The 10,956-nt window shown below is 31.9% G+C and overlaps 2 protein-coding genes across 2 annotated transcripts; both read left to right on the top strand.

Annotated features, from left to right (window-relative positions):
• On the top strand, window positions 4,262-4,853 carry LOC107633320. The gene is made up of 2 exons (XM_016336960.1): window positions 4,262-4,658; window positions 4,846-4,853. The coding sequence occupies exons 1-2, from the start codon at window positions 4,262-4,264 to the stop codon at window positions 4,851-4,853; spliced, it is 405 nt and encodes a 134-aa protein (XP_016192446.1).
• LOC107633319 lies at window positions 5,013-5,930 on the top strand. Its single transcript, XM_016336959.1, has one exon. It carries the CDS (start codon window positions 5,013-5,015, stop codon window positions 5,928-5,930), a length of 918 nt encoding a protein of 305 aa, XP_016192445.1.

The following is a 10,956-nucleotide window of genomic DNA, read 5'->3' as shown; positions in this document are numbered from 1 at the left end:
ACGTTTTTTAAAAAAGGCAACGTTTTTTTATTAATAGTATTTAAATTTTTTGAAAAATGAGTTCGGATTGGTTTTGAAAAAGAGTATTTAAATCTTTTTTTAAAAAGAATTTTAATAGAAAGCATTATTTCTGTAGTTAATTTTTTATGAGTTTAAAATAATTAATAAACTAATTATTAATTTTTTTAAATTGTGTTTGACGTTTTAATTTTATTGTTAATTTTAAAATATAAAATATATATATATATATATAATTTGATATTATTTTATTGGTAGTTACTTTTTTAGTTGTAATTATTTTTTGTTTATTTTGTTATAAAAAATATATTTAACATTAAATATTCTATTTGACATAGAAAAATAATAGAGTGTGCATTTTTTGGCAACTATACAGATGAATTAAATGCTTTTTTGGGATCCGGCAATAAAGATAGAACTGTTGTCGTCTTATAATTTGTTAGAGTGAAGTTATATAACGATAATATTTCTTCATAATTATGTGAATTTTTATATGTGAGCTTTTACTCATTTTCTATGTGAGTTTTTATTCATTTTATATTAAATTAAATTTTTCAGGAAAAATTGTTTTACAGAATTCCATGTATGGCACAAAGATGTTCTTCAATCTTGAAGAAGCAAATGTCATCCAATTTAAAAATAGGTGGGTATATATTTTTTTAATTCTTCATTTTAATATTATATGTATTATTTAACGTAGTTTTTTTCACTTTATTTGTCTAGCTTTGTAAGATTTGAAGAATTTAGGGAGAATATCGGCGGAATTCTAAATGAGGTTGTATTCTTAACAATTTATCAAGATAAAACCATTGAGCAGTTAAAAGAATTAGATACGGTAATTTTTTTCTGTAAAAAAATTGAGAAAAAATTAATTTAAATCTGTTGTACATTGATTATTTTTGTTTATTCATCTTATTTATTTAGATATATATTTTAGATTTAAAAACTCACTAAATTCAGAAGATTTAAATCCTTAGGTTTTTTTTTGAGAATGCTATTTGTGTTGTCTTAGATACTATAAATCATATTATAGATACTCTAGACTGGTGGTACGGCCAATGTGAATGCAACAAGTTCACATATGCTTTTACAAAAACTTTCAAATGTTCAAGTTGTGGCTGTCTCCTTTATCCATAACTCCAAGGTTATTTATTTATTTTTTAATTTAAAGTCTAATCACAATGGATTAGATATTGAATAATTCTATGTTTAACCTTTTGTTATGCTATTTTTTTTATTAAGCAGGTACCGAATAAAGCTTGGTGTCATTGATGACTCTGATTGTGCATGTTTTGTAGTCTTTGACAAGGAGGCAAAACAAGTTTTGGGAAAGAGCTGTGTAGAGATACTTGATCCACTTTTATTGGTAAGTTCTAACCAATATTTATTTCTAAAAACATTAGTGAAGATATTTTTAATGTTAATTTTTATATTATTTATTATTAATATATTATGTAATACCTTGCAGAAAGGAGATCTATCGGATACACCTATACTTTTACTCAACCTAATTGATAAGACCTTCCTCTTCATCGTTGAAGTTCAAATATCTGATAATCCATATTTTTCACTTTTTTATAAAGTTAAGAAGATGATTGATAATGTGAACCTCATAAAAAAATTCAAAAAGGCTCATCCTATTCAAATTGTGATCGAGTACAGTTATAAGTGTACTTTCTATTAAAAATCAGTTTATTTTTCTCTTCCTTAGTCATTAGTAGTATCTAATTTATAAAGAATAATTAATAACTAATTATAATTTTAGGATGTTGACTACACCAGTAGTTTGCTTCCAACTTCAAATGCATCCTCAATCATTGAAGGGTAGAAAGTAGAAGGTTCTAAGGTATTTGTTCAAAAAATAATTTTTTTTCTTTGTTTTTTCAAAGTTAGATCTTTATTTTATTAAAAAATATTATTGAGATAAAATCAAAGGTGAGAAGGAAGTCTTTAATTTAACGTAGTATTTTGTACAGAATTTGTTGCTTGAATTTTTCATTGAAGTTGCGGACAATGATGAATCCGAAGTGTTAGAAAATGCTATTACACCAACCAAGCGACTATCCTCAGAGTCGGAAGATTCGAAGGTGCAAGGAGATACCTCAACTTGCAAGAAGATCAAAAGTGAGAATGAAACCTGAGAATTTGGATGCACATATTTTTAGAATCTCTTTTAGAGTATATCTAATAGAATAATGCCAAGCATATGTTTGTTTGGGTGAAAACATTATCTTTTCTTGAGTTGTTATTTTTTCTTTGGTTCTTTTGGATTTTTATGTTTAGAATTTAGAATTTTTTTAAATATAAATTAAAGTTATTTGGTTATTACTTATGGTTTTATTTTTAATTCGATTCACACTGTTGATATTCTGTTAATTTTTAATTTAGTATTTAATATCATAAAGTTATAAATTTCTCATAAAATTTTATTTAAAAATTTAAAATTTGTACTAGCTAATTAGAAAACTCTATTTAAAAATTTGAAATTTGAAATTCTAATACTAATTCTTAATTAAGTGACTTCTTAACCATTTTAATTTTTAAATTTAAATTTTTTTACTTGCCACATTTATAAATTTTCTCTTTACTCAATTTATATTGTTATCTTTTAAATTGTTTCTTCACGATAGAAGTACTTTCATTTTTTCTCTCTTTTTAAATATTTTTTCTAAATTTACGTAATTTATAAGGTTACTAATTTTTAGATTGTATTTAATTTTATTTATTTTTATCGACAAATAATAAGATTGAATACCCAGCCATATTCGATGTTGCTAAGAAACAGGTAATCTAAGAAGTAGCAATATCAGCATTTTATTATTTACTATTGTTATGCTTTTTATAAACAAAAAATTATCGTTTAGTGTACAAGTTTTTAAAATTCTAACAAAGATATGGTTATATATTATACTTTTTTGTATTTGAATACTGATTTATTGTAATTCTTATTGTTTGATTAGCGTGCATATAAAATATAAGTCTTGAGGTTGGCACAATGAAACCGTATTATATGATCTCATCTTTTTAATCTATAAATTGTAGTCATCGGTAATTTTTTGTAAATATTATTTTTATACCTCACATGGCGAAAGAAAGGTATATTTTTATATAAAGTATTTGTTGCAGATATAACTGAAATATAATTTATTATCTTGGTGATTATTAGATATGATAGATATTGGTGACTCAGAATTTTTTTGTCGGTATTGCGACGCTATGATGTGGTATGAGGAGAGATCAGAGAAGTCTAAAACAGGATCCAATATTGAGTTCTCAATATGTTGTATGCGAGGGAAGGTACAACTGCCATTTTTGCAATGTCCACCTCAACTCTTGCAAGATTTAATATTTGCAATAGACCAAAGAAGCAAACACTTTATGGATAATATAAGAACTTATAATAGCATGTTTTGCTTCACGTCCCTCGGAGGTAAAATAGAGACCTCCATCAATGATGGGACAGGTCCTTTCCAGTTCATTGTGAGTGGACAAAACTACCACAGAATTTGAAGCTTGGTACTAATTGAGGGACAAAGACCAAAATTTATGCAGTTATATATTTATGATACAGAAAATGAGGTCTCAAACAGGATAGAGATTTTCAGGTTTGTATCATGCATTCCAAACTGATTAAAAACAGATTAAGGTAGTTCGTACTTTGATTTTGGTTAATTATGAATTCTAACATTTTTCAATTAATGTTTTATACAGTTCAAGAACAACCAACAACAACATTGACCAGTCCTTAGTTCTAGATCTCAAGGACATGATCGATGAACATAATGTTCTTGCTCACACATTTAGGATAGTGAGAAACTACCTGAATCAAGGAGAGATCACAAATATAATGCTACGGTTGTACCGAAAAAGATCAAAAGACACAAGAGTCTGCAATTTACCATCTTCTAATGAGGTCGCAACTTTAATAGTAGGAGATTTTGATTCTGGAGATGCAGGGCATGATATTATAGTTCAATTAAAGTTCGGACATCTAGAAAGGATTCATGAGACACACACCGCATTTATTCCTCTTCAGTATCCTATGATGTTTCCTTATGGTGAAGATGGCTATCAATAAGACATTCCTTTGCGAGAATCTCATAGGGCTGATGAAAATAGAAAGAGACAGCATGTGAGTTTAAGGGAGTTCATAGCATTTAGAATACAAGAGAAAAGGGTCGAGTATCTAACCATTGTCAATGGTGGACGACTATTTTAGCAGTTCTTGGTTGATTGCTTTTCTATGATTGAAGCACAAAGGCTGACCTACTATCGAAACAACCAAACCAAGGCGAGGAGTGATATATACAAAGGGATTCAAGATGCAGTTGTTAGGCATGAGACTCGTGCTTCCAAGGCAGGTAAACGTGTCATCCTACCCGCGTCCTTCACTGGTGGCATGAGATACATGTTTAATAATTGTCAAGATGCTATGGAAATTCGTAAGAAATATGGATATCCAGACCTTTTCATCATAATAACATGTAACTCGAGTTGGCAAGAGATTGACCGGGTTAACAATCCAAGGAACTTAAAGGTTGAAGACTGGCCGGATATATCATGTAGAGTGTTCAAATATAAGCTTGACATGATAATCTCGGATCTTAAGCAAGAAATTCCATTTGGAGTGCTAGATGCAGGTATTGCTCATTATCCAACCTTATTTTTAGAGAAATATTCCTTTAGATTGTTATAAAATAAATGGCAAAATATTTTCTTACTTAACATATTGTTGATTTTCTATTATCACCCTTAATTTATCAAAGCACATACATAAAATAGATAGTTTATTTATAACATATATTTTTTTTGTCTTTTTGGTATAAGGGATGTAGGTGAAATTCGAAAAAAGAGGTCTACCACATACTCACATTCTTTTATGGTTAAATGGAGACCATAAGATAACAACGACAACTCAAATTGATCGGTTAATATCTTTAAAGTTGCCAAATCCTATTCAACACCCAAAATTGTTTAGAGCTGTATCTACATATATGATTCATGGACCATGTGGTAGAGCTTTCTCAAAATCTCCCTGCATGAAAGATGGGTACTGCACTAAATATTATCCCAAAATATTCAGTAGAACCATAGTTATCGAAGATAGTGGATACCCATCATATAGAAGGCGAGGCACAGGAGTGACTACTGAGAAGAAGGGAGTCCATATGGATAATAATAATGTGGTTCCGTACAATGCATATCTGCTGATGTCTTATCAAGCGCATGTTAATGTAAAGTACTGCAACAAGTCAAATGCTATCAAATATTTGTTCAAGTACGTGAATAAAAGGTCTAAACAGGGTAGTAATTGGAGTTACAAAGGAACTTTCAATGGAGAGGATGCTCAGGTTATTGATGAGATCAAACAATTTTATGATTGCAGATATTTGTCTGCATGTGAGGCTGTGTGGAGAAGTTTAGCTTATGATATTTATCAAAGGTGGCCTTCAGTGATGAGATTAACCTTTTATTTTCCTGGAGAACAAAATATCATCTTTAAAGACGATGACGATCTTGAGGAAATCGTGGAAGTAGAGGAAGGAAAATGTACGATGTTCTTAGCGTGGATGGAGGCCAATAAAAAAATTGAATCAAGTCAATTTTTTATATATGCTGAGTTTTCAAATCAATTTGTTTATGATAGAGAAGTAAGGGAATGGAATCCACGCAAAAGAGGGAATTCTATCGGGAGGTTAAACTATGTTTCACCGGGTACATGTGATATTTATTATATGAGAATTTTGTTAGCTGTTCAGAGAGGTTGCACAACATATGAGTCTATTAGGACATTTAATGGAATTACATATTCTAGCTTCCAAGATGCTTGCTATTCCATGGGACTACTGTGTGATGATAGGGAATTCATTACAGTTATTAATGAGGTAGCTGAACTTACATCTGGTAATTAATTAAGAAAATTATCTGCGATGCTACTGATATCTAATAGCATTAGCAACCCAGAGCATGTTTGGAATGCAACTTGGACATTATTAGCTGATGGAATACTATATGAGAGGAGAAAAGCTTTGAAAAATCAAGGTATTTTACTATGTCTTTTTTTATATCAAGATTGCGTTCTCTTATTATTTTTATTAATAATATTAATAGTTTTATTTTGGAATTACTTATTAAATATTTCATAAAACCACCATGTGCTTTTGCTAGGACTAAACATGACTGATGATGAATTGAAAAACCTCTGCCTTATTGAGATTGAGAAGATACTCAACAGCAATGCGAGATCTTTAAGAGACTATCAATCAATGCCATATCTTGAGATGTCTGATGTTCGCCTTTTTCAGAATAAGCTAATAGAGGAGGAGTTAGCATATGACACAAATGAGTTGACTCATACAAACTTATATACAGAACAAGATATGACTCATGAGCAAAGGTTAGCATTCGATGAGTGACGAATGGATTCCTGCTAGTAAAGAATTTTATAAAAATAATCGCGTTGTAAGTATAGTTTCTAAACCAGCAAAGAATCCTTTCGTACAAAAACTTTGGTTGTCACAAGTAACAAAACCCAATAAAATTTATAACCGAAGTATTTAAATCTCGGGTCGTCTTCTCAAAGAATTGCAGGGAGGTATGATTTATTATTGGTTATGAAAAAAGGTGTATTTTTGGGTTTTTTGAAATAGAGAACAAGTAATTTAAATGGCAAGAAAAATAAATTAATAATTATAACGAAAACTCTTGGCAAGGTATAAGAACTGGAAATCCTATCCTAGTTATCCTTATTAGATGTGATGAGAATTGGATTTTGCTCCCACTTAGTTAACCCTTACTAAATAAAGGAAAGTCAAGTGGACCAATCAATCTGATCCTCAAGTCCTAGTCAACTCCTGTGGAAAGACTAGCTTTAGAGCGATCTAAATTAATCGGCAATTCTCAAATCTCAATCAACTGCTGAGTTTGATAACTCAAGTGTCACTAATTACTTAACCAAAGCCAAAAGGGGAAAATAAATCTAAATTAAATTAAAAGCATCAAAAATAGAATAAAACAATCCTTAATCTGAAATACCTCAAAATATATTAAATAGAACATTCAAATCTTAACATGGAAAAGTTCATAAGCCAATTTGGAAAGATAAATAACAATTAAAGTAATAAATAAAAGTAGAAAATAAATTAAAGGAACTTTGAACCTGTGATTATAGAAGCAATCCTAAAGTAAGAGAAATCCTACTCCTAAATCCTAAGAGAGAGGAGAGAACCTCTCTCTAAAAGCTACATCTAAAACCAAAAATTATGAATTATGAATTTTGTATTATATTCTACTTGTTCTAAAACGTTCTCTTTTTGATTTCCCCATTCTCTGGCTTATATTCTGTGTTTCTGGCTTGGATTTGGGCCGAAAAAGGGTCCAGAAATCGCTGAGGGCGTTTTCTGAAGATTCCTGCACGTGGCGTCCGTCACGCGTTCGCGTGGTCTGGAGTTTTTCCTTGTCACGCGTACGCGTCAATTGCGTTCTGCTCAAGGCACGCGTCCACGTCGTCTACGCGTACGCGTCGCTTCCATTTTGCGCTAGGCACGGTCCGCGTCGTCCACGCGCACCCTTTTCTTCAAAACTCCATTTTTGTGCTTTCCTTCCATTTTTTATGTTTCTTTTCTATCTTCTAAGCCATTCCTGGCCTATGAAGCCTGAAAATACTTAACACACAGATCACGGCATCGAATGATAATAAAGGATAATTAATTTTAATATTTTTAAAGCATAGGAAACATGTTTTCACATATATTATAAAATAAGGAAGGGAAAGTAAAACCATGCAATTTATATGAATAAGTGGGTGAAGAATTGATAAAAACACTCAATTTGAGCACAAGATGAATCATAAAATAGGGGTTTATCAACCTCCCCACACTTAAACACTAGCATGTCCTCATGCTAAATCCAAGAGAAAAGTAAAGGTAGAATGGTGGAATCTTATGCAATGCAATCTATTCTAAATGCAAGCTACCTAAATGAATCATGCAATTCTAATTATCATCCACCTATATATATAGAGCTTACATGTGGTTAATTTGATTCATAATTTCAAGGAATCATATATGCATAGCCAAACCTAAATCATGTTAAAGCACTTTCACAATTGAGTTGAGTTAAAGGAATTCACAAACTTGCAAGACAATTAACAATTAAACGGGGATATATGGAGATGAGCTATTGAACCCTCACTGAATTTTGTGTTTACTCTCTAGTCACTCAGTGTTTGGGGTTAATCACTCTATTCTTTTCTATTCATGCTTTCTAAAACTTTGTTCTTCATCTAACCAATCAACAAATACATAATGCATACATACAAACATCATGAGGTCTTTTTAAGGTTGTAATGGGGCCAAGGTAAAGGTGAGGATATATATAAGGCTAAGTGAGCTATAAGTTGAATCCTTGATTAGTCTAAGATCTCACTTAACATATATATTCTCTATAAAAATTTAAAATTATCCTAGTCTTCCCAATTTTCCCACTTTCTTATTACATACTCATGTACCAACTTTGATTTTACTTCCATGTGCATTGATTTCTTCACTAAACTTATTATTGGGGTAATTTTGTCCTCTTATTTATTTATTTAATTAAAAGGGATTTTTTTAACATTAACACAACATATATCAATGCACATGGTATTTTAATTTAAATTGGTTTCACATGAGCATGCTCCCAAATTTCTAATTATTTTACTAATTTAATCCTTTCCTATCAACCCATGTTCCCATGTTTCCCCACACTTAGTGGATACACAATCTCTATCTTAAGCTAACCAAGGATTCAACTTGGGATTTTTAATTTATTTTTCTGCTTAAAGCTAGTGATGTGGTTATAGAAAAGAAGGGAATTGAAAAGGCTCAAGGGGGGCTAACAAGGGTGATGTAGGAGGTAGGCTTATTTGGGATAAGTGAGCAAAACAAGCAATGGCCTCAATCACATGCATGTATGTATCTACATTCTATATTGGACATATAGATTGAAACAAAGTTAAGATTACAAGCATAGAAAAGAAGTGCAAAACACAAAGGAATGGTTGAATGTAACCATACAATTAAGCTCAAAAACTCACGGGTTGTGTGTTCTTTAGCTCAAAAACCATATATCAGTTATGTATGTCATGCAAGTAGAAATCAAGAGTTTCTATTCAACTCAATGTGAATCTTAGAATGGCTTTTTATAAAATAAGTATTTTCCTTGAAAAAAATGTTGTCAATTTAACCAACGAATATCTTAGAAGCGGAATAAGTTGAATTGAATAGAAAAACAGTAGTACTTTGCATTAATTCATGAGGAACAGCAGAGCTGCACACCTTAATCTATGGAGTGTAGAAACTCTACCGTTTGAAAATACATAAGTAAAAGGTTCAGGCATGGCCGAATCACCAGCCCCTCTGATCTAAGAACCAGACGTCCCAAGATGTCTAATACAATAGTAAAAAGTCCTATTTATAATAAACTAGCTACTAGGGTTTACAGAAGTAAGTAATTAATGCATAAATCCACTTCCGGGGCCCACTTGGTGTGTGCTTGGGCTGAGCTTGAATGTTACACGTGCAGAGGCTCTTTCTGGAGTTGAACGCCAGGTTGTAACGTGTTTCTGGCGTTCAACTCTGGTTTGTGACGTGTTTCTGGCGTTTAACTCCAGACAGCAGCGTAGAACTGGCGTTCAAAGCCCTTTTACGTCATCTAAACTCGGTCAAAGTATAGACTATTATATATTGCTGGAAAGCTCTGGATGTCTACTTTCCAACGCATGTCGAAGCGCGCCATTTTGAGTTCCATAGCTCCAGAAAATCTATTTTGAGTGCAGGGAGGTTAGAATCCAATAGCATCAGCAGTCCTTCTTTAACCTCTGAATCTGATTTTTGCTCAAGTCCCTCAATTTCAGCCAGAAAATACTTGAAATCACAGAAAAACACACAAACTCATAGTAAAGTCCAGAAATGTGAATTTAACATAAAAACTAATGAAAACATCCCTAAAAGTAACTAGATTCTACTAAAAACATACTAAAAATAATGCCAAAAAGCGTATAAATTATCCGCTCATCACAACACCAAACTAAAATTGTTGCTTGTCCCCAAGCAACTGAAAATCAAGTAGGATAAAAAGAAGAGAATATACTATAAATTCCAAACTATCAATGAAACATAGCTCCAATCAGATGAGCGGGACTTATAGCTTTTTGCCTCTTGAATAGTTTTGGCATCTCACTTTATCCATTGAGGTTCAGAATGATTGGCATCTATAGGAACTCAGAGTTCTAGTGTTATTGACTCTCCTAGTTCAGTATGATGATTCTTGAACACAGCTATTTTATGAGTCTTGGTCGTGGCCCTAAGCACTTTGTTTTCCAGTATTACCATCGGATACATAAATGCCACAGACACGTAATTGGGTGAACCTTTTCAGATTGTGACTCAGCTTTGCTAAAGTCCCCAATTAGAGGTGTCCAGAGTTCTTAAGCACACTCTTCTTTTGCTTTGGATCTTGACTTTAACCGCTCAGTCTCAAGTTTTCACTTGACACCTTCACGCCACAAGCACATGGTTAGGGACAGCTTGGTTTAGCCGCTTAGGCCAGGATTTCATTCCTTTAGGCCCTCCTATCCACTAATGCTCAAAGCCTTGGGATCCTTTTTATTTACCCTTGCCTTTTGGTTTTAAGGGTTATTGGCTTTTTGCTCTTGCCTCTTGGTTTTAAGAGCTTTTGGCTTTTTCTGCTTGCTTTTGCTCTTTTTTTTTTTCGCCTATTTTTTCTTTTTTTTTTCTGCAAGCTTTGTTCTTTGCTGCTTTTTCTTACTTCAAGAATCATTTTTATGATTTTTCAGATTATCAAATAACATGTCTCCTTGTCATCATTCTTTCAAGAGCCAACATATTTAACATTCTTAAACAACAACTTCAAAAGACATATGCACTGTTCAGGCAT

The sequence above is a fragment of the Arachis ipaensis genome, chromosome B03, assembly GCF_000816755.2.
Source record: "Arachis ipaensis cultivar K30076 chromosome B03, Araip1.1, whole genome shotgun sequence".
NCBI lineage: Eukaryota > Viridiplantae > Streptophyta > Magnoliopsida > Fabales > Fabaceae > Arachis > Arachis ipaensis.
Note: the sequence above shows the minus strand (reverse complement) of the source record. Positions and strands in the feature narration are given on the sequence as shown.

Excerpts from the sequence above, each read along its gene's own strand:
- LOC107633320 (XM_016336960.1), top strand. The coding sequence starts at position 4,262 with ATGATTGAAGCACAAAGGCTGACCTACTATCGAAACAACCAAACCAAG.
- LOC107633319 (XM_016336959.1), top strand. The coding sequence starts at position 5,013 with ATGATTCATGGACCATGTGGTAGAGCTTTCTCAAAATCTCCCTGCATG.